Here is a 23131-nt window from a genome sequence, read left to right on the forward strand (position 1 = left end):
TCAGTCAATTGAACTAATAATTCCACACATTACAATTTTATTTCATTACATTTATTAGACTAAAAAACAAACCATCAAGCATTCAATCAAGACTCCATCAGAAATGGTCCTATGTTGGAAAGAAAAGAAGAGAAGAAGAAGAGAAAAAAAAGAAGAAAAAAAAGAAGAAAAAAATGTCAACAGGAAAAAATTCCCTTTTGCTCTACATCTTTTTGACCAAGGAAAGTGAATCCTCTCTTCTATGCCTTAGTTCTGTCCTAACCCCCAAACTGGAAATGCACTCGATGAAGTCCATTCCATGCAAGGCCAAGTGCCAGGTTTCCTCACTGCCTGCCTACCTGCCTTCATACCGTGGAGTCCGACAGGTCCTCTCTGCTGGGTTGTCACATTTTCAGGGATTGATGTTAAATCCAAACGCTATACTACAATACTTTCATAATGACTCTTCACCCCTCTGCACACAGCAATGGTTTCCCACACTGGATCCTGCTGCCCTGTGCTCAATATAAAATAATTTGGCCCCAGTACCCAAATGTACTGATTTTTGTGAAGAGATTAAAGAATATATAAAACGTCAAATCTGGAAACAGACATTTCAAAATACATTGAATAAATCTGCTTCCCATGATTTATCCCAAGTTAAACCACAGGGGGCGAACTCTTAACCACTGAGAGTGGTTATCTAATGACACCCCTGCCCCACCCCTTTTCCTCACTCATCTCTCTAAATCCCACCCCACACTATGATTCATTTACTTCTTCCTCATAACTCCTGAGGGCTCTGTTCCACAATCTTCAGTTGGGCCCATGTCCATTTAGTTTTCAAAACGGTCTTCTTCAAAATTCTTATTTACACTGTTGCCTATATAACCTGGCCAATCACACAGGGCCATTTCAAAGCAGAAAACGCTCAGTATCGATCCCATGTAACCCAGGGTGGAAAAAAAAAAAGAAAAAGATAACTAGAAACTAACATTAGGCACAAGTACACTCCTGTTCATGCACATAACCTGAACACAAATATAATTACATGTATTCATAATACATATAAATGTAAAATAACACATAAAAAATTAACATTCTGAATGCCCAATTATCAATCCAAAACAAGACAAAAACATTCAAGGCTTTACAGAAAAACCAATTATGGCGATAGACCAGAAGGCAGAAAACACAACAAACAGAAAGAAAAGGTCAGAAACAAAGAAAGCAACACAGGAAATTTCTAGCGTGAAATCTTCACCGCATCCAAATTGTGGATCTAAGCTTTGTTGATGCAATTCTCAGATAGTTCATCTTTCTCCGTACTCCTAAAGGAGAACACTTTTCTCTCACACACACACTCCCGCACACACACACATTCACAATATGTACTTCACTGATAAAGAAAAATAAATCGGAAAATACCTGGCTGCCAATAAAACTGAATACAACAGTGGACACCTGACAACAAAGGATGATAAAAACCAAATGGGCATCAAGAAGCAGCAAGATTTGCTCAAAAAGCAAAAATTGTTTCCTTCTAAACCTGTACAGACAGAGAATGTGGTGTAGCTCGGCTTGAGACTGTTTGTGAAAGCAGGAGAATGTGTGTGTGTGTGTGAAGGTCGGTTAGTGTAAGTGTAACTGGTATGTTCAGACTAGTTACACAACAGAAAATAATGAACAAACAGAAAGAAGATATCAACACGCAGCCCAAAGACAATATTCACCCAACACCACTAACCCCCTACGGACAACATTCACTGAACAATACAGCACAGATAAACAATACAACCATTTGTTCCAACACATATGGAAAGTCGAACTATTTACACGTTTGTGAAGCACCTTGCCCTGCACATACATGATGCTTTACAGAAACACTTTTGTTAACATAAAACATTACATCAATGTTGCATACACACACCAAAATGTGACCACACACACACACACACACACACACAGTGCATACATACATTTTAACATACATATGTATCTAACAGCTACCCTAACACATACGCACACATAGGCAGGCATGAACTTACATAAACACATGCACACACAATACACATTCATATACATGCATGTAGTTATGTACACATACATATGTATACACACATAGTCAAGCACAGCTAATGCAGAGGAAGTGGACCTGCCACAATTGAACTTATTGCTGAGGGTAAAGGTGAGTTTTGAGACGAGATTTAAAAGATGTGAGGGAATCAGAATGAGGGAGGTTATCAGGGAGCTTGTCCCACGTCTTTGGCGATTGAAAAGAAAACGATCTGTGTCCATAGGTCTTACTTCTGACATGAGGTATCCTGAGAAGTCGAGTATCAGAGGAAGAATGGAGCTGTTGAGACGGGGTATAGATATGGAGGAGTTCAGAAAGATACTTGGGGCCAGATCTGTTGACTGCAGAAAAGGTCAGAGTGGATAGCTTATAGTCTATTTGATCAGAAACAGGCAACCAGTGGAGAGACTGAAGGAGAGGAGAAACATGGTCGAATTTAGAAGCTCTGCAAATGAGTCTGGCAGCGTTATACTGAATTCGTTGGAGTCTGTCTAACAGATATTTGGGAAGGCCGGCCAAAAGAGAGTTGCAGTAATCCAATCTTGAGAGAACCAGAGAGCATACAAGTGTCTTGGTTGCATCGGTTAAGAGATAGTGGCGGATAGAGCTGATTCTACGCAGTTCCAAATAGGCAACTTTACAGATATTCGAAATGTGCTGTTGGAAGGAAAGAGACTGGTCTAGGATTACACCAAGACTGCAAACAGAAGGAGAAAGTGAAACAGGTGTGCTATTGATCAAAACAGAGTCAGGAAAGGAAGGATGTTGATGAAACTTCTTTGAACAGCTTATCATAAATTCAGTCTTATCATTTAGTTGCAGCTTGTTGAGAGTCATCCAGTCCTTTAGGCCAGCAATGCACTCCTGTGTTCGAGTCACCAGTGGATCAAATTCAGCTATGGAAGCCGACTGATTAAGTTGTGTGTCATCAGCAAAGCTCTCATGCGACATCGCATGATGACTGATGACATCCGACACAGGAGCCACATACAGCACAAAAAGAACAGGACCTAGGATGGACCCCTGTGGGACACCATATTTTAAGGCTGATACTCTAGAGTATCTACCATTTACACACACTTTCTGTGTACGATCTGACAGGTAAGACGTGATCCATGCTAGTGCAGTGTCACGAATACGAAAGGAAGTTTAAAGTCTGTTCAAGAGGATAGAGTGGTCGATAGTGTCAAAAGCTGCTGACAAATCTAAGAGAGCGAGAACAGATATCTCATCAATTATGATCCAAAGATGGTTTCTTGATGAGTGGATGTACATTGTAACAATACTTAGTATTGGAAACATGACATATAATATACCCCAGCTAGTACACCTCAAACATTGATCTCAGGTATTGTCATGGAGAACATGTACACCACTGCTGGGTATAACAAGTCATGTTTCATTTAAGTTAGAAAGGGTGGTAGGGGTAGGAGAGTTTGATGATGAGGGTACTGTAAACTCCATTGTAAGCGCCCCTCCCCACTCTGCACAAGCTTCACCCTGAAGTTGGATGGGGAGGGTGTGTTTCCTGGGTGCTCTACCCTTTATGGGGAACCCATTCCCTGACTGTGTTTCCCCACACAGCACTGGCTGGGCAGGGTGTGAGAACAACATGGCCACTGGAACAAGACACTGCGTCAGCGAGTGACGTCATGCTCTCACTGGGTTTTTCAGTGACACACGAACATTTCATAGTCATACATGCATTTTATTCTTCAGATCTGAACATGCACTGCTTTGTAAAGGAACATGATCACAAAAAGCAAACTGACTAATCATTTTTTTTCCAAAGTTTACAATGTGTTTGAACATGTGCAGTTTTTTACCTAAAAATGGGAGGTGGACATTTACTTGATACTGAGTAAATATTTTCACAACACCGTAAAACTGATTATCTGCAGTGTTTGGTGATTTTTTTTTCCTGCCAACAGAAAACTGGTGGTGGGGTTTGCATTCCTGGTGCCAGATGTGAAGCACAACGAAGCATACATCTCCTTCATCTTCACACGGCCTGAGTGGAGGGGTGCTGGCATCGCCAGCTTCATGCTCTATCACCTCTGTCAGGTACAGTGCTTTGTGTTTGTTGTTTCACCTGTCAGGTATTGTGTTTAGTGGTTACCTATGTGTTTGTTGTTTCAACTGTCAGGTATCATGTTTTGTGGTTACCTGTGTTTGTTTCACCTGTCAGGTGTCGTGTTCTGTGCTTACCTGTGTGTTTGTTGTTTCACCTGTCAGGTATCATGTTTTGTGGTTACCTGTGTGTTTGTTGCTTCACCTGTCAGGTATCGTGTTTTGTGCTTACCTGTGTGTTTGTTGTTTCACCTGTCAGGTATCGTGTTCTGTGCTTACCTGTGTGTTTGTTGTTTCACCTGTCAGGTATCGTGTTCTGTGCTTACCTGTGTGTTTGTTGTTTCACCTGTCAGGTATCATGTTTTGTGGTTACCTGTGTGTTTGTTGTTTCACCTGTCAGGTATCATGTTTTGTGGTTACCTGTGTGTTTGTTGCTTCACCTGTCAGGTATCGTGTTCTGTGCTAACCTGTGTGTGTAGTTTCACCTGTCTGGTTGTTCTGTGCTTACTTGTATGTTCATTGTTTTACCTGTCGGGTATTATGTTCTGTGCTTACCTGTGTGTTTGTTGTTTTACCTATCAGGTATCATGTTTCGTGGTTCTGTATGTGTGTTGTTTTACCTCTATCAGGTATCATGTGGTTCTGTGTGTGTGTTGTTTTACCTCTGTCAGGTATCATGTGGTTCTGTGTGTATGTTGTTTTAAATCTGTCGGGTATCATGTTTTGTGGTTCTGTGTGTATGTTGTTTTAAATCTGTCAGGTATCATGTTTTGTGGTTCTGTATGTTTGGTGTTTTACCTCTGTCAGGTATCATGTGGTTCTGTATGTGTGTATGTTGTTTTAAATCTGTCAGGTATCATGTGGTTCTGTGTGTATGTTGTTTTACCTCTTTCAGGTATCATTGTTTTGTGGTTCTGTATGTTTGGTGTTTTACCTCTGTCAGGTATCATGTGGTTCTGTGTGTATGTTGTTTTATATCTGTCAGGTATCATGTGGTTCTGTGTGTATGTTGTTTTACCTCTGTCAGGTATCATGTGGTTCTGTGTGTATGTTGTTTTAAATCTGTCAGGTATCATGTGGTTCTGTGTGTATGTTGTTTTACCTCTGTCAGGTATCATGTGGTTCTGTGTGTATGTTGTTTTACCTCTGTCAGGTATCATGTGGTTCTGTATGTATGTTGTTTTAAATCTGTCAGGTATCATGTGGTTCTGTATGTGTGTATGTTTTACCTCTTTCAGGTATCATTGTTTTGTGGTTCTGTTTGTGCGTTGTTTTACCTGTCAGGTATCGTGTTTTGTGGTTCTGTATGTGTTTTTACCTCCGACAGGTATGATGTTTTGTGGTTCTGTATGTGTGGTTTTCTCTGTCAGGTATCATGTTTTGTGGTTCTGTATGTATGTTGTTTTACCTCTGTCAGGTGTGATGTGTTGTGGTTCTGTGTTAATGTTGTTGTACCTCTGTCAGGTATGTGGTTCTGTATGTGTGTTGTTTTACCTCTGTCAGGTGTCATGTTTTGTGGTTCTGTGTGTGTGTGTCTTGTTTTACCTGTCAGGTATCATGTTTTGTGGTTCTGTATGTATGTGTTGTTTTACATGTCAGGTATCATATGGTTCTGTATGTGTTGTTTTACCTCTGTCAGGTATCATGTGGTTCTGTATGTGTGTTGTTTTACCTCTGTCAGGTATGATGTGGTTCTGTATGTATGTTGTTTTACATCTGTCAGGTATCATGTTTTGTGCTTCCCAGTGTGTGAATGTTTTAGTTGATACAATTTTCTTTCTTTTTTATGAATAAATCTTTTTCTTCTCCCATTACTCTGTAAAGTGTCATCGGGGCACCACACAAAAAAAAACTGTGTGTTGTTTGTCAAAACTGGTCTCTGGAAATGTCTTCACATATTGTTCATGTTGAAAGGCTGACATAAAAGTTATTTTTTTAAAGTGTTACTTCCTATTTATTTTGGTTTCGTGTGAGGGTGACTGCACTTTTGTGTTCATGTACATTGTCAGTTTTTTTTGTGGTCTAATTAGCAAGTACATTCCCAATACACAGTTAATATTTCTATGTAAAAAGAATGTATCCCTCTCCTTTCTCCTGTAGTGTTTTACAGACCTCAAGGCCTGTAGTTTTAGAGTCAAAGTAGCAAGTAGCCCCATATAAAGTTCATATTGCCATGTAAAATGAATTTGCTCCTTCTCTCCCCTCTCCTGTGGTACCTGGTAGACTTCCAAGGCCTTACCACTGCATCAGATTTATGTGTAGGTCAGTCATCTACCCCTTTTTAATTTACCATGTATTGCAGCATACATCTGTGAAAGTCAGCAGGCTTTGAGGCTTTCTTAAAATCAAAATGCAAGAAACCGAGAGATGCTCCTGAAGATCAGCTGAAATTTTCATGTATACTATATGAAATGTGTGAATAGGTATGTTGAGATCAGGTGTGTAATTCAGTATGTCGAGATAAGGTGTGTGAATGAATTTGTGGAAAACTTATGCGTGATGGTTTGATGGTAACGTTGGGGTGCTGTCCATGTGGTTTGATGGTAACATTGGGGTGCTGTGTGGTTTGATGGCTGTGTGGTTTGATGGTAACATTGGGGTGCTGTCCATGTGGTTTGATGGTAACATTGGGGTGCTGTGTGGTTTGATGGCTGTGTGGTTTGATGGTAACGTTGGGGTGCTGTCCATGTGGTTTGATGGTAACATTGGGGTGCTGTGTGGTTTGATGGCTGTGGTTTGATGGTAACGTTGGGGTGCTGTCCATGTGGTTTGATAGTAACATTGGAGTGCTGTGTGGTTTGATGGTAACTTTGGGGTGGTTGGGGTGCTGTGTGGTTTGATGGTAACATTGGGTTGGCTGTCCATGTGGTTTGATGGTAACGTTGGGTGCTGTGTGGTTTGATGGTAACGTTGGGTTGGATGTCTATGTGGTTTGATGGTAGCTTTGGGATGCTGTGTGGTTTGATGGTAACGTTGGGGTGCTGTGTGGTTTGATGGTAACTTTGGGATGGCTATCCATGTGGTTTGATGGTAACGTTGGGGTGCTGTGTGGTTTGATGGTAACTTTGGGGTGCTGTCCCTGTGTGCAGACGTGTATGTCATGATGTAATGTTGGGGTGCTGTCCATGTCAGCAGACGTGTATGTCATGATGTAACGTTGGGGTGCTGTCCATGTCAGTAGACGTGTATGTCATGATGTAACATTGGGGTGCTGTCCATGTCAGCAGACATGTATGTCATGATGGTAACGTTGGGGTGCCGTCCGTGTGTGCAGACGTGTATGTCATGATGGTAATGTTGGGGTGCTGTCCGTGTGTGCAGACGTGTATGGGGAAAGACATCACCCTGCATGTGTCTGCCACCAACCCGGCCATGCTCCTGTACCACAAATTTGGCTTCAAGGCCGAAGAGCTGTGTCTGAACTTCTATGACAAGTACTTCCCCGTGGACTCCAAAGACTGCAAACACGCCTTCTTCATGAGGCTCCGATGATTGGTGGAGTTTTCCAGGCATCCAGTTCAACAGGTTTTGTTCCCCCCCCCCCCCCCCCAGGTTCTGGTTTCACTCTGCATATTGTGTTCAGTGCTGCGAGTGTTGTGAAAACAGGTCAAAATCTTAATGAGAAAAGAATGTTCTGGTGTCCATCTGCACTAAGTCAAATTCAGAAATCAGAAGTGTGTGACAAATGTATGAATAAAAAGGTAAAAATTTTGGCAGGCAATTCTTGAATTGTGTGGATGTGTGTGTATGGGATGGGGGTACAGGGCATGGTGTGCATTCATGTATTTGTTGCTTTTGGCACACATGTATCAAAATTTTATGGAGCTGTGTTGTAAAGTACACAGTGATCATCATGTACACACACATCAGTCAACTGAACTAATAATTCCACACATTATACAATTTTATTTCATTACATTTATTAGACTAAAAAACAAACCATCAAGCATTCAATCAAGACTCCATCAGAAATGGTCCTATGTTGGAAAGAAAAGAAGAGAAAAAAAAGAAGAAAAAAAGAAGAAAAAAATGTCAACAGGAAAAAATTCCCTTTTGCTCTACATCTTTTTGACCAAGGAAAGTGAATCCTCTCTTCTATGCCTTAGTTCTGTCCTAACCCCCAAACTGGAAATGCACTCGATGAAGTCCATTCCATGCAAGGCCAAGTGCCAGGTTTCCTCACTGCCTGCCTACCTGCCTTCATACCGTGGAGTCCGACAGGTCCTCTCTGCTGGGTTGTCACATTTTCAGGGATTGATGTTAAATCCAAACGCTATACTACAATACTTTCATAATGACTCTTCACCCCTCTGCACACAGCAATGGTTTCCCACACTGGATCCTGCTGCCCTGTGCTCAATATAAAATAATTTGGCCCCAGTACCCAAATGTACTGATTTTTGTGAAGAGATTAAAGAATATATAAAACGTCAAATCTGGAAACGGACATTTCAAAATACATTGAATAAATCTGCTTCCCATGATTTATCCCAAGTTAAACCACAGGGGGCCAACTCTTAACCACTGAGAGTGGTTATCTAATGACACCCCTGCCCCACCCCTTTTCCTCACTCATCTCTCTAAATCCCACCCCACACTATGATTCATTTACTTCTTCCTCATAACTCCTGAGGGCTCTGTTCCACAATCTTCAGTTGGGCCCATGTCCATTTAGTTTTCAAAACGGTCTTCTTCAAAATTCTTATTTACACTGTTGCCTATATAACCTGGCCAATCACACAGGGCCATTTCAAAGCAGAAAACGCTCAGTATCGATCCCATGTAACCCAGGGTGGAAAAAAAAAAAAAAAGATAACTAGAAACTAACATTAGGCACAAGTACACTCCTGTTCATGCACATAACCTGAACACAAATATAATTACATGTATTCATAATACATATAAATGTAAAATAACACATAAAAAATTAACATTCTGAATGCCCAATTATCAATCCAAAACAAGACAAAAACATTCAAGGCTTTACAGAAAAACCAATTATGGCGATAGACCAGAAGGCAGAAAACACAACAAACAGAAAGAAAAGGTCAGAAACAAAGAAAGCAACACAGGAAATTTCTAGCGTGAAATCTTCACCGCATCCAAATTGTGGATCTAAGCTTTGTTGATGCAATTCTCAGATAGTTCATCTTTCTCCGTACTCCTAAAGGAGAACACTTTTCTCTCACACACACACTCCCGCACACACACACATTCACAATATGTACTTCACTGATAAAGAAAAATAAATCGGAAAATACCTGGCTGCCAATAAAACTGAATACAACAGTGGACACCTGACAACAAAGGATGATAAAAACCAAATGGGCATCAAGAAGCAGCAAGATTTGCTCAAAAAGCAAAAATTGTTTCCTTTTAAACCTGTACAGACAGAGAATGTGGTGTAGCTCGGCTTGAGACTGTTTGTGAAAGCAGGAGAATGTGTGTGTGTGTGTGAAGGTCGGTTAGTGTAAGTGTAACTGGTATGTTCAGACTAGTTACACAACAGAAAATAATGAACAAACAGAAAGAAGATATCAACACGCAGCCCAAAGACAATATTCACCCAACACCACTAACCCCCTACGGACAACATTCACTGAACAATACAGCACAGATAAACAATACAACCATTTGTTCCAACACATATGGAAAGTCGAACTATTTACACGTTTGTGAAGCACCTTGCCCTGCACATACATGGAATGAGTCCTGATCCAGTTACAGGAGATCAGTCCACCAACCAGGTCTCTTCACCAAACAACCAGGTCTCTTCACCAATAGTGTCCATTCTTTCTCCACCAAACACATCTGTTCTCTCTTCTCCAGCAGCATGGATGACCTCACTGAGGGATCAGCCAGTCAGTGTCCGCTCTGTTAACGTTTCCGCCCACTGCCACCAGGGGAGGATACTCTGGATGAGGCGCGAGAGCTGCCTGGCCCCTCTCCGTCTGACTGATCCTGATCACCAAAGACTACACTTCAGCATTAAATCACTTGGCATCACACAATACACTGCACACAAGACTAGAAGGCCATAATCACCAAAGACTACAGTCAGCATGAAATCACTTGACACAATACACTGCATACAGGACTAAAGCCATACACATTGTACGAAGGACTGTCTGCACTAAGGACAATCACTTTAACACAAAGTACCATTGCAGTTATGATGCTTCCTACATAGTCAAGCCTCACTTTACCAGGCATGATGGATTCACCTGATCACAAAAGCATGGACTGGGTAGTCCAGTCTTCTCATTCTAGCCTGGGTAGTCCAGTCTTCATTAACACACTGTAAGTGGAAGCTGGCCAAGGGGAAGTCAACCAACAATGCCACTGAGGTTTCTGACAGGGTTTGAACCCAAACCCTCACATCATGTGTGATTATCAACTGTACTGCAACAGCTGGTATCTGACACCAACAGTTTAAGGTGATCTGAACTCAATACCAATGGCTGAAGCTAAACATGGTTTTCCTTCATAAATCCTATCGTGAACGCTCTTTCCTCTTTGCTGCTCTTCATATCTAGCGGAATCTTCCACATTACATCTGTTCATCCAACTTCATCTCTGCCTTTCACTCTTCACTACAAACATCTTTTCAGAACCTGTCTGTCAGCATTCATGGTTTCCTATTTTTCCAATACAGTCACATGCCTTCCCATTCACTCTGAATGTATGAGGAATGAGAGGAGGGATGGAAAGAGAGAGACAGTGGTCCTGAGTGGTTTATGCGATTCACTTCTTTCATGTAAAACGTCCTGAGCTCTTTGAGAAAGGGCACACTACACGAAGGTACATTATTATTAGCAGCGGAAGTATCTTTTATCACAATTTTCAGTCTTCTGATAATTACTGATAGGTTTAAAAACTTAATGCATTTAGATGAAATGGGTGTCTGCATAATCACAAAACAATTTTAATGAATTGTTCTGCAGCATTTATTCTGAAATATACCAAAAACTAAAAATTCAAAAACAGGAATCACAAATCAAACTGCAAAAAAATAAAAAAAATAAAAAAAAAAACCCACTCTAGCTAAAAACCTACCTTGCCGCTTTCCTCTGTTTCGTCATCACTGATGACTGGACGCGACTTTGATTTGCGTTTGGCTTTGCCCCCCTTGGATGGATGCTGAACAACACAATCATCATACTCTTGACACAACTCGTCCACAATCTGCATGTAGACACTGTGCACACCATGTGAAGAATGGGAAAGAAAGGTATGGGGCAGACTTCATGAATAGTGATCTTATGGGGCAGACTTCATGAATACTGATCCAGATTCCTTTGTTATGACAAACAAATAAAATCTGATGATCATCTCTTTAACAAATATATGACCCTCTGCCCAAACTGCTGTGAGAGATTTCTTCAGGGTGAAGTTTAAAAACTTAGAAGCAAAAAACAGTAGTGTAACTATACTCAATGTTTTAACCACTTCTGCATGTTCTTTTTAACCTCATATTCATGTTTTAAGCGTGTGTGTATGCGCCCACATGTCAAACCATGTAATCCTCAAAACAATGTACTACAGCTGACAAACAGGTTCTTTCCAAGTCACAAAAAATAATGTTTTATTTACCTTTTTGCCGCCTTCTTTTGACTTCTTCTTCACTTCTCTCTCTGCAACATCATTCCAAACAGATCACCATTTAAGCTGATAAATACATGACAAGCAACTGAGCAGCAAAATGCAATAAACTTAATGCATCATGACAAATACTATCACTGATAATAAAACAATCTGACAATGGCAGATACTAAAACAGATCTCAGTTTAATATATAATAAACCTGTTTACCATAAAAAAGAAGAAAATCTGAGGTAAATATATAATAAAACCTGTGCACTGGGACATATCTCAGCTAAATACATAATATTAGTTCACCAAACAAAATGTCTGAGGTATCTATATATAATAAACTTGTGCACTTAACAGATCTCAGGTAAATATACAAATTTAATAACCTTGTGCATTTTAACATATCTCAAGTAAATATATAATATACTTACATATCTTAACAGATGTCAGGTAAATGAAAAACAAAATCACCACAACAGACACCACCACCCACAACAAAACTATTCAGACAATGACTATAAAACTGTCAACAATCTTCCAAAAACCAAAACACCCGAACAATCCAGCACTATCCCACAAAACAGCCCTCCCTTCACAAACAGCACCACTGTCAAGGGAGGCGATCATGCATACCTTCCTCCTCTTCTTCGTCGTCCTTCATGGAGCGGCGTGCCTTGGCCGACCTGGCCGGAGCCTCCTCCTCCTCTGTCTCACTGTCGGAAGAGGAGGCAGTGAAGCCCTCCTTCTCCAGCTTCTCACGGGCACTGACAAACACCGACTGGATCACCAGTGAGTCCTCATAGATCTGCACATGTTGATTATCACACCAGTCACACTGGTCACTGGCACACCTATCACACTAGTCACCATGGGTAGGCTGCATCATTGTCTGCTACAGCATTCGTGCATTTTACTGCAAGGATTAGGAGTATAGATATGTCTTGATATATAAATCAACTATGTAAATTTTGTACAAAATATTATATGGACAATAAATCAAAATGGAAGGCTGCTGTTTCTATGTTTTTTAACAGTTGTTATTCAATCTGAGTAAAAACGACATTATCCAGTTTTGGAGAAGGAAGCACTGTGCAAAAAATCTTTTTTTTTGAATTGCTATTCCAAATGATCTAAAAGACACCTAAGCTGATCCTCCAAACTTTCAACACATTGAACCTTTTAAAGCAACACTTAAAGATGGGATAAAACAAAGAGGGCGGAGGGGGGGGGGGGGGGGGGAAACGGGGGGGGAGGGGACAACTACTGACCACAGAGCCCTCCATGTTGAAGCTCTGGGCGTTCTGACACAGCTCCATGACGTCGTTCTCCAGGTCATCCAGTCCACGGTACTTCTGCAGCTTGATGCGGTTCTGAAAGTAAACAGAACAGTTAAAACATTCATACTGCCCTCTTCCTCTCCCACCCCCACCCCTTGCACCCCACACTAAAACAAGAACATGACAACCATCATAAAATATACTCGGCTCAATACCACAGAAAATTCACCCCACACAACAAGAACATGACACCCATCATAAAACATCAGCACAACACCACAGAAAATTCACCCCACACAACAAGAACATGATATCCATTATAAAACATGCGCAGCACAACACCACAGAAAATTCACCCCACACAACAAGAACATGATATCCATTATAAAACATGCTCAGCACAACACCACAGAAAATTCACCGCACACAGCAGCATGAAACTAATCATAAAACATGCTCAGCACAACACCACAGAAAATTCACTGCACACAGCAGCATGACACTAATCATAAAACATGCTCAGCACAACACCACAGAAAATTCACTGCACACAGCAGCATGACACTAATCATAAAACATGCTCAGCACAACACCACAGAAAATTCACTGCACACAGCAGCATGACACTAATCATAAAACATGCTCAGCACAACACCACAGAAAATTCACTGCACACAGCAGCATGACACTAATCATAAAACATGCTCAGCACAACACCACAGAAAATTCACTGCACACAGCAGCATGACACTAATCATAAAACATGCTCAGCACAACACCACAGAAAATTCACAAACAGTAATTTGTTGCAACATCAAACAACTGTTAAGAACTCTCTCCCCTTCCGTCAAGGTTGAGCCACTCATGAGTCATATTCTGTTAACAAGTTGACTCTTTCTCTCCTTCATTCACTGGAAAGCCACCCATGAGTCAAGGTTCTTCAATTTACTGGTGAGCCACTTAAGAGTGAACTTCTGTTAACAAGTCTTTTCTCCCTTTCCCAGCTCAATGGTAAGCAATCAAACTGTATGCTTACATAGATTTTCTTGAAGTCCAGTGGGCGAGTAATGATCTCGTAATACTCAGGCAGCTCCTTCCGTGATGGGAGCTGCATGAACATGCTGCTCAGTACACGTCCATCACTGAAATATACACAGGAACACAAATGAAAGAACTACAATAAAAGTCACAGTATAAGGGAAAAACACATGTCTGGGAAATAAATACTTAGCCTGAAACAACTGCAATACTTTCAAACAGTGTACAAAAACTATGGAAAAAAAGAAAGAATACAAAGGATCTAAATTGGCAGACGTTTTGGTTCTGAGTATTTTTAAGTTCAGTCATTCTAATTCACATTTTCTTCACCCCTTGAAAATACAGATTAATCTATGATAACTGAAACTCTTTCAGCCCTACATGTAATAATCCCTGATGATGTCTGCCCAAAGTTCATGCCTTTCCAGGTCAGCTGTTTCTGTAAAATGCATGCATAATGGTCTTGTCAAGACATGCTAACTGCTACTCAGGCTGCTTCCTCAGTCTTGAAGGTCTTAAGTTCATATTTGAACAGTACCTTTTGAGCAGTGTATACTGTTGTGAATACAGGGTGATGGTAAAGGAGGTGCAGAGACAGCTAAAAGAGCCAGCCAGCTTGACACCATGGGTTTGTCAATACATGTACACACCCAAGACCTTGCCGCTTCTTTCACCATAAAGACCCAACAGTAAGACCTTAAGTCAATGTGTAAGCATTGGTCACGTGTATGAGATGGATGTGTCACTCCAGAAAGCTGCCCATATCTAAGGCATACACAAGACTTAATTTCAACCTTTCCAAGCCAGTGTGAAAAAGATTACCTGTCCTTGTAGTTGACAACCAGATTGTAGAGTTTCTTCATCATCTTGGTGAGGTGCGGTGACATGGGGGTGGGCTTCTCCACAGGTGGGCGGCCCCTCTTCTTCTTGGGCTTGGGGGTGTCGTCCCTCATGTCGTCCCGGTCCTTGCGCTTGTTGCGCTTCTTCTGCGACTTGGTGATCTCTTCCATCTCATCCAGGTTCCCATCCTCTATGGCCTGAGGTCACAGCGACATCATCAGGTGCTACATACATGTTGTATTGTATCATACTACTTTCCCCACCCTCTATGGCCTGGGTCACAGTGCTACATACATACTGTATTGTATCATACTACTTTCCCCACCCTCTATGGCCTGGAGTCACAGTGCTACATACATGTTGTATTGTATCATACTACTTTCCCCACCCTCTATGGCCTGGGTCACAGTGACACAGTGCTACATACATGTTGTATTGTATCATACTACTTTCCCCACCCTCTATGGCCTGGAGTCACAGTGCTACATACATGTTGTATTGTATCATACTACTTTCCCCACCCTCTATGGCCTGGGTCACAGTGACACAGTGCTACATACATACTGTATTGTATCGTACTACTTTCCCCACCCTCTATGGCCTGGAGTCACAGTGCTACATACATACTGTATTGTATCATACTACTTTCCCCACCCTCTATGGCCTGGGTCACAGTGACACAGTGCTACATACATACTGTATTGTATCATACTACTTTCCCCACCCTCTATGGCCTGGAGTCACAGTGCTACATACATACTGTATTGTATCATACTACTTTCCCCACCCTCTATGGCCTGGGTCACAGTGCTACATACATACTGTATTGTATCATGCTACTTTCCCCACCCTCTATGGCCTGGAGTCACAGTGCTACATACATACTGTATTGTATCGTACTACTTTCCCCACCCTCTATGGCCTGGAGTCACAGTGCTACATACATACTGTATTGTATCGTACTACTTTCCCCACCCTCTATGGCCTGGAGTCACAGTGCTACATACATACTGTATTGTATCGTACTACTTTCCCCACCCTCTATGGCCTGGGTCAAAGCCACACAGTATTGTACTGCTACCATAACCTTTTCCTCCTGCTAGTGTTTTGCTATCAAAAAGGAAATGTATTCATCCAAAAAATTAGCATTCAGACCACCACTCAAAGGTCTAGCAGAGGAGGGAGCAAAATTCCTGGTCCATACATGGGACTCAACCTGTGTTAATACATAGGCTAGACCAACACATTTACTTCAATGTATACAAACTACTGCACAATTCAAAAACCCTGGTTTTCGATAAGAACTGCTGACATAATGCAGAACCAATCAACCCAGAAAACTGGAATACTCTGGACTCTTGAAGTCAGTCTCTTCTATTTCTTATTTCAGAAATGCAATCAAAATTACAAAAAAATCCTAGAAAAGCGAAGTAGTAGGGAAGACAGAAAAACAGCAATGTTTTTTCTGACATTTTGTTCATACATCACGCTGATACAACTGACAGGACCGTGTGTCCCAGTGTTCCTACAATAAAACCAAACTGATGTGTCAATACCTTGAGATGTTTCCTGTAGCACTACAAGAATGAAGTAAAGCTGACAGTGACAGCATTACAAGTGTTGTGTAAAGCTGACAGTGACAGCACTACAAGAATGAAGTAAAGCTGACAGTGACAGCACTACAAGAATGAAGTAAAGCTGACAGTGACAGCACTACAAGTGTTGTGTAAAGCTGACAGTGACAGCACTACAAGAATGAAGTAAAGCTGACAGTGACAGCACTACAAGAATGAAGTAAAGCTGACAGTGACAGCACTACAAGTGTTGTGTAAAGCTGACAGTGACAGCATTACAAGTGTTGTGTAAAGCTGACAGTGACAGAACTACAAGAATGAAGTAAAGCTGACAGTGACAGCACTACAAGTGTTGTGTAAAGCTGACAGTGACAGCACTACAAGTGTTGTGTAAAGCTGACAGTGACAGCATTACAAGTGTTGTGTAAAGCTGACAGTGACAGCACTACAAGAATAAAGTAAAGCTGACAGTGACAGCACTACAAGAATGAAGTAAAGCTGACAGTGACAGCACTACAAGTGTTGTGTAAAGCTGACAGTGACAGCATTACAAGTGTTGTGTAAAGCTGACAGTGACAGCACTACAAGAATGAAGTAAAGCTGACAGTGACAGCACTACAAGTGTTGTGTAAAGCTGACAGTGACAGCACTACAAGTGTTGTGTAAAGCTGACAGTGACAGCACTACAAGTGTTGTGTAAAGCTGACAGTGACAGCATTACAAGTGTTGTGTAAAGCTGACAGTGACAGCACTACAAGTGTTGTGTAAAGCTGACAGTGACAGCACTACAAGTGTTGTGTAAAGCTGACAGCGACAGCACTACAAGTGTTGTGTAAAGCTGACAGTGACAGCACTACAAGTGTTGTGTCAAGCTTACAGTGACACTACAAGTGTTGCGCAAAGCTGACAGTGACAGCATTACAAGTGTTGTGTAAAGCTTACAGTGACAACACTACAAGTGTTGCGCAAAGCTGACAGTGACAGCACTACAAGTGTTGTGTAAAGCTGACAGTGACAGCACTACAAGTGTTGTGTAAAGCTGACAGCGACAGCACTACAAGTGTTGTGTAAAGCTGACAGTGACAGCACTACAAGTGTTGTGTCAAGCTTACAGTGACAACACTACAAGTGTTGCGCAAAGCTGACAGTGACAGCATTACAAGTGTTGTGTAAAGCTTACAGTGACAGCACTACAAGTGTTGCGCAAAGCTGACAGTGACAGCACTGTCTGCCCCTCACCCTCAGCCACTGGTTTTCTGTCAGGGAGTCAGAGTAGTTGACCTCTTTGCGAGCTCTTGACCCTCGTCCAAAGATCTTGTCTTCCTCATCCTCAATGGTCAGACGTTCCACCTGTCAAAGAAAAAGTCACAACTACATTTCCACTCATATTCCTGCATTTCAGAATGAACAAGGGATTTAGTGCCGGACACTAAACAGAAAATCTGGGACAAATCGAAGAGAAATGTACGAAGTCCTTTGTATTCAACATCTACTGTCTAAGGTATCAAAAAGAAAACCTGAAACAAAATGATGGGTACAAAGTCCCATAAAATTCTGAAACAAAATGAAGAGAACAGAGTCCCAAATATAAAACATCTGTTAAGTTAATTTACCAGAAAATCTGGAATAAAATCAAGTGAAGAGAACAAAGTCGCTGGTTAGTAACTAAACATCTGCAATGAAGTATGTGTAGTTAAATGGGATTTTTTTGTTTTGTTTTTGGTTTTTTTGGAGGTTTTTTTTTTAAAATGTTTCTTTGTGCATGTGTATGTGGCCTCAGTTGCATGCAGGTCATGGAGCACCAGGACTCTTTATTTTTTTCTTTTTCTTTTTTTCCTTTAGTGTTTCACATGTCTTCTCTTGAGACCATCGCCTTGTAGTCTCGAAGCTGAATATTCGAATCCAGCCCAAGAGACGCCCCCAAGGCCAGAAGGCTCCAAAATGGCTCAACATCGCTAAGCTGAAAAACATCACCATCAAACAGTCCTTTGTGGAGCTGCTGGAAGATCGTCTGGAATCTGCCTCTCTGGACAACCAGAATGTGGAGTCTGACTGGAGGACCCTGCGTGAGCTGATCTATAGTACAGCTTCAGAGACCCTGGGACCCATGTCCAGAAAGCACAAAGACTGGTTTGATGAAAACTGTGATGAAATCAAGCAGCTTCTGGATGAGAAACGCCGTCTGCATCAAGCCTACCTGAGCAACCCAAAGTCCACATCAAAAAAGGATGTGTACGATGCCATCCGCAGGACTGTTCAGCAAAAGTTACGCCAGATGCAGGATAAGTGGCTGAGTGACAAAGCTGATGAGATCCAGGGATATGCTGACAGGCACGATATGAAGAGGTTCTATGATGCCTTAAAAGAAGTCTACGGCCCCACATCCTCAGGATCATCCCCCCTCCTCAGTGCAGATGGGAATACCTTGATCACCGAGAAGGAGAAAATTCTCGAACGCTGGGCTGAGCACTTCAACAGTGTCTTAAATCGCCCTTCCTCCATAAATGATGAAGCCATAGACCGTCTCCCACAAGTCCCCATCAACGAAGCACTAGACGATCCGCCAACACCTCTTGAGACCCAGAAAGCAATTCGTCTGCTATCCAGTGGCAAAGCACCTGGCTCAGACTCCATACCAGCAGAGGTCTACAAGGATGGAGGCACTGTGCTGACTGAGAAGCTCCATCAGCTGTACTCACTCATGTGGAAAGAAGAGACGATCCCCCAGGATTTCAAAGATGCATCTATCATTCACTTGTACAAGCGAAAGGGGAACCGGCAAGCCTGTGATAACCATCGGGGCATTTCCTTGCTCTCCATCGCAGGCAAGATACTTGCCAGGATCCTACTAAACCGCCTCACAGCACACCTTGACCAAGGTCATTTGCCTGAGAGCCAATGTGGATTCCGGAAAGAGCGCGGAACCACCGACATGGTGTTTGCTGCAAGGCAGCTGCAAGAGAAATGTCAGGAGCAAAATGCTGATCTGTTCTCCACCTATGTCGACCTCACTAAGGCCTTCGACACCGTGAGTAGAGAGGGACTGTGGAAGATCATGGCCAAGTACGGATGCCCTCGGAAATTTATTTCCTTGGTCAGCCAATTCCATGAAGGCATGCAGGCTCGAGTCCAGGACAAAGGCGAAACATCTGCTCCTTTTGCTGTCACAAATGGTGTCAAGCAAGGCTGCGTCCTGGCTCCAACGCTGTTCAGCCTCATGTTCTCTGCAATGCTTACTGATGCCTTCAGAGATGGCGATGTTGGAATCGGCCTAAAGTACCGAACAGATGGTAAGTTGTTTAACCTCAGAAGGCTTCAAGCAAAAACGAAGGTCATGACAGACATCATCAGAGACTTTTTGTTTGCTGATGATTGTGCCCTCAACGCTGGATCTGAAGCTGACATGCAACTCAGCGTTGACAAGTTTGCTACTGCCAGCAGGAACTTCGGCCTTACCATCAGCACGAGGAAAACTGAAGTTCTCCATCAGCCAGCCCCAGGGAAACCCTACGTTGAGCCCAACATCACAGTCAACGGTCAGAGACTCAGTGCGGTGGAGTGGTTCACATACCTTGGCAGCACACTGTCACGAAATGTGACCATCGACGATGAAGTGAACATCAGGATTGCAAGAGCAAGCGCAACTTTTGGTAGACTCAGTGCAAATGTCTGGAACAGAAGAGGCATTAGCCTTGAGACCAAGCTAAAGGTCTACAGAGCAGTAGTTCTCCCCACACTACTGTACGCCTGCGAAACTTGGACAGTGTACCAACGACATGCCAAGAAGCTGAACCACTTCCACACAACATGCCTCAGGAAGCTACTGAACATCAAGTGGCAAGACAAGACCCCAGACACAGAGGTGCTCGCAAAAGCCACCCTTCCCAGCATCTTCACCATCCTGATGCAGTCCCAGCTTCGCTGGGCTGGACACGTGGCGCGCATGCCAGACCATCGGCTGCCCAAAAGGCTCTTCTATGGCGAGCTGCAACAAGGGAAGAGATCACACGGAGGTCAGAAGAAGCGCTTCAGATATACTCTGAAAGTCTCTCTGAAAGCGTTTGATATCAACCCTGACTCCTGGGAGGAATCTGCAGTGGACCGTGACAAATGGCATGCTGCTGTGCACAAAGGCGCCAAGTTGTGCGAGGCCAACAGGACTGCTGCAGCTGTTCAGAAGAGGCAGGCCAGAAAGTCACGGGCAAAAAAGCTCCCTGACAATGGTATGCCTGTCTTTGTCTGCCCCAACTGTCAGTGAACATTTTGTGCGCAGATTGGACTATTCAGCCATCTGCGCATTCACAGATAGATTCATGAGCATCCTCCCCCCCACCCCACCACCACCCTCCCCCAGCTGGATGACAACGATGGTCATCATCGATCTCGATGGACACACACCATGTGGCCTCAGTTGCATGCAGGTCATGGAGCACCAGGACTCTTTATTTTTTTCTTTTAATTTTTTTCCTTTAGTGTTTCACATGTCTTCTTAATTCATTGGCCAAAAAAAATTTTGTTTGCTTTTTTTTTTTTTTTCACATCGATTTTCCAATAAATGCACTGTTTGTTTCCTATGTATTGTTATCAGAAACAACTATGTATTGTTCTAAGTACAAGTGATCATAGTTGACAATTCTTGTTTCATGGACAATGTCAGAAATGAAATACATGTATGTAGGTGTCTGAGTTTTTGGTTGCTCAAGAGAGAGAGAGAGAGAGAGAGAGAGTGTATGTGTGTGTGTGTGTGTGTGTGCGCGCGCGCGCGTATGCATGTGTGTGTATGTGTGCGAGTGGGTCATGGTGTAAGTTCCTTATGAGGAAGTGGGGTTTCATTTAGAAAAAAAACATAAACAAAAAACAACCTAAGTCAGTTATAAGTAACCATAAAAAGGCTAAAAGTCGATGTCAGGGCACATGCAGGAAAACATCTACTATGTTAATTGACCAGAAAATCTGGAACAAAATGAAGTAAAGAGAACAAAGTCCCTGATACTAAACATCTAAGTTAATTAACCAGAAAATCAAGAACAAACTGAAGTGCACCAAGTCCATGACATTAATCATCAGCTCAGTTAATTAACCAGAAAATCAAGAACAAAATGAAATGCACAGTCCCTGACATTAATCATCAGCTAAGTTAATTAACCAGAAAATCAAGAACAAAATAAAGAGAAGTGTACAATGCTGCTGCTCTTTCTTTGGTCTGTTTATAACACCCCAACCAACCACACAAAAGATGCCATCCCATTCATATGTTACCCAATCTGACACTGAGTAAAAGATGACCAGAAACAGAGGTCACCTGACCAACAGAAAAAAAACATCTCTTGCGAAGATTTTTCCTTCTGAAAAGTAAGATATAACTGGTCATAAAAAGACCTGTTGCATGTTATTGTTAAATCTGTGGAAGAGGAATGGGGTAGTATGCGGTCAGATGCAGTAAGTAAAATATTGTGATGTTTCTCATTTCCAGAACATAATAATCCACTGACTGGTTCCTCTGTCTGGAGACTTACCTCTTGCTCATCCTTGACCAGCCAGGGGGGGAGCTCATCTTCCTCCATCAACCGTGGTTTCCGGTTCGGGTCTTTGGCTTCATTGCGCCGCCGTTCAATGTCCATTTTCTGGTCAACACAATAATATGTCACTTTCAACATATTCTACACAGAAAGTGGGAAAATATGCACAAACATGTCAAGGGATTTTCAACACAAGCTCTCTATTTGGTTCATCGCTTCATGCAAGCATTTTATTGAAAGGTATCTGCTTTGATTATCATGAGCACACTCACGAATCTTTCACAGCATGGGTACGTTAAGTTCTCATTCCTAAAAAAAAAAAAATAATAAAACAAAAAATTACTGGAAGTTTGTTTACCTGTACTCATTTCTCTCCACTACCCTTTTATTCAATTCATGCATTCCCTTTCTGTGGACATGTCTGATCATACACTTTCATCAACAAAAATTAAAGCTGTTGCAAGTTGAGACCATACAAAATGTATAGCTTAACCACTCAGCTGCATCTGTAACCTGCTGGAACGCAAAGCAAACATTGCCCATACCTGGTAAAACTCAAATTCCTCCTCTTCCCGAGCCAACATCTGGTTGATGGTTTCATCATCTGGCACTTCATCCTCCTCCTGTAGGTACACACAAAACACAGGGTTAACTTCACACTTTGCTGTCAGTGTCTTCACACTTTGCTGTCAGTGTCTTCACACTTTGCTGTCAATGTCTCACACAGGGTGAGCTTCACACTTTGCTGTCAATGTCTTCACACTTTGCTGTCAATGTCCTACACAAAGTGAACTTCACACAATGTCTCACACAGGGTGAACTTCACACTTTGCTGTCAATGTCTCACACAGGGTGAGCTTCACACTTTGCTGTCAATGTCTTCACACTTTGCTGTCAATGTCTCACACAGGGTGAGCTTCACACTTTGCTGTCAATGTATTCACACTTTGCTGTCAATATCTCACACAGGGAGAACTTCACACTTTGCTGTCAGTCTTCACACTTTGCTGTCAATGTCTCACACTTTGCTGTCAATGTCTCACACAGGGTGAACTTCACAGTTTTCTGTCAATGTCTTCACAAAGGGTGAACCTCACACTTTGCTGTCAATGTCTCACACAGGTTGAACTTCACACTCTGCTGCCAATGTCTCTTACAATGTGA

The 23131-nt window shown here is 42.1% G+C and overlaps 2 protein-coding genes across 4 annotated transcripts in view; one reads left to right on the forward strand and one right to left on the reverse strand.

Annotated features, from left to right (window-relative positions):
• The first annotated feature begins 3633 nt into the window (after positions 1-3633).
• LOC143295275 (cysteine-rich protein 2-binding protein-like) lies at positions 3634-7835 on the forward strand. Its single transcript, XM_076606895.1, has 2 exons — positions 3634-4120; positions 7448-7835. Exons 1-2 carry the CDS (start codon positions 4100-4102, stop codon positions 7616-7618), a joined length of 192 nt encoding a protein of 63 aa, XP_076463010.1. The 5' UTR covers positions 3634-4099; the 3' UTR covers positions 7619-7835.
• Positions 7836-8035: 200 nt separating this feature from the next.
• Positions 8036-23131, reverse strand: part of LOC143295333 (SWI/SNF-related matrix-associated actin-dependent regulator of chromatin subfamily A member 2-like) — a 54539-nt gene continuing 39443 nt past the window's right edge. For all 3 annotated transcript variants that reach the window (XM_076606973.1, XM_076606972.1, XM_076606971.1), the window contains 10 exons: positions 22513-22590; positions 21965-22072; positions 17688-17798; positions 14857-15071; positions 14033-14138; positions 12988-13089; positions 12353-12524; positions 11720-11760; positions 11183-11266; positions 8036-10087 (listed from right to left, as the gene is read on the reverse strand). In XM_076606973.1, coding sequence (XP_076463088.1) covers positions 10004-10087; positions 11183-11266; positions 11720-11760; positions 12353-12524; positions 12988-13089; positions 14033-14138; positions 14857-15071; positions 17688-17798; positions 21965-22072; positions 22513-22590 — 1101 coding nt within the window. In that variant the 3' untranslated portion in view covers positions 8036-10003. The remainder of the gene's footprint in view (positions 10088-11182; positions 11267-11719; positions 11761-12352; positions 12525-12987; positions 13090-14032; positions 14139-14856; positions 15072-17687; positions 17799-21964; positions 22073-22512; positions 22591-23131) is intronic.

The sequence above is a fragment of the Babylonia areolata genome, chromosome 20 (assembly GCF_041734735.1).
Source record: "Babylonia areolata isolate BAREFJ2019XMU chromosome 20, ASM4173473v1, whole genome shotgun sequence".
Taxonomy (NCBI): domain Eukaryota; kingdom Metazoa; phylum Mollusca; class Gastropoda; order Neogastropoda; family Buccinidae; genus Babylonia; species Babylonia areolata.

Excerpts from the sequence above, each read along its gene's own strand:
- LOC143295275 (XM_076606895.1), top strand. The coding sequence starts at position 4,100 with ATGCTCTATCACCTCTGTCAG. Across the intron at positions 4,121-7,447 it reads TGCTCTATCACCTCTGTCAG|ACGTGTATGGGGAAAGACAT; the intron begins GTACAGTGCTTT and ends CCGTGTGTGCAG.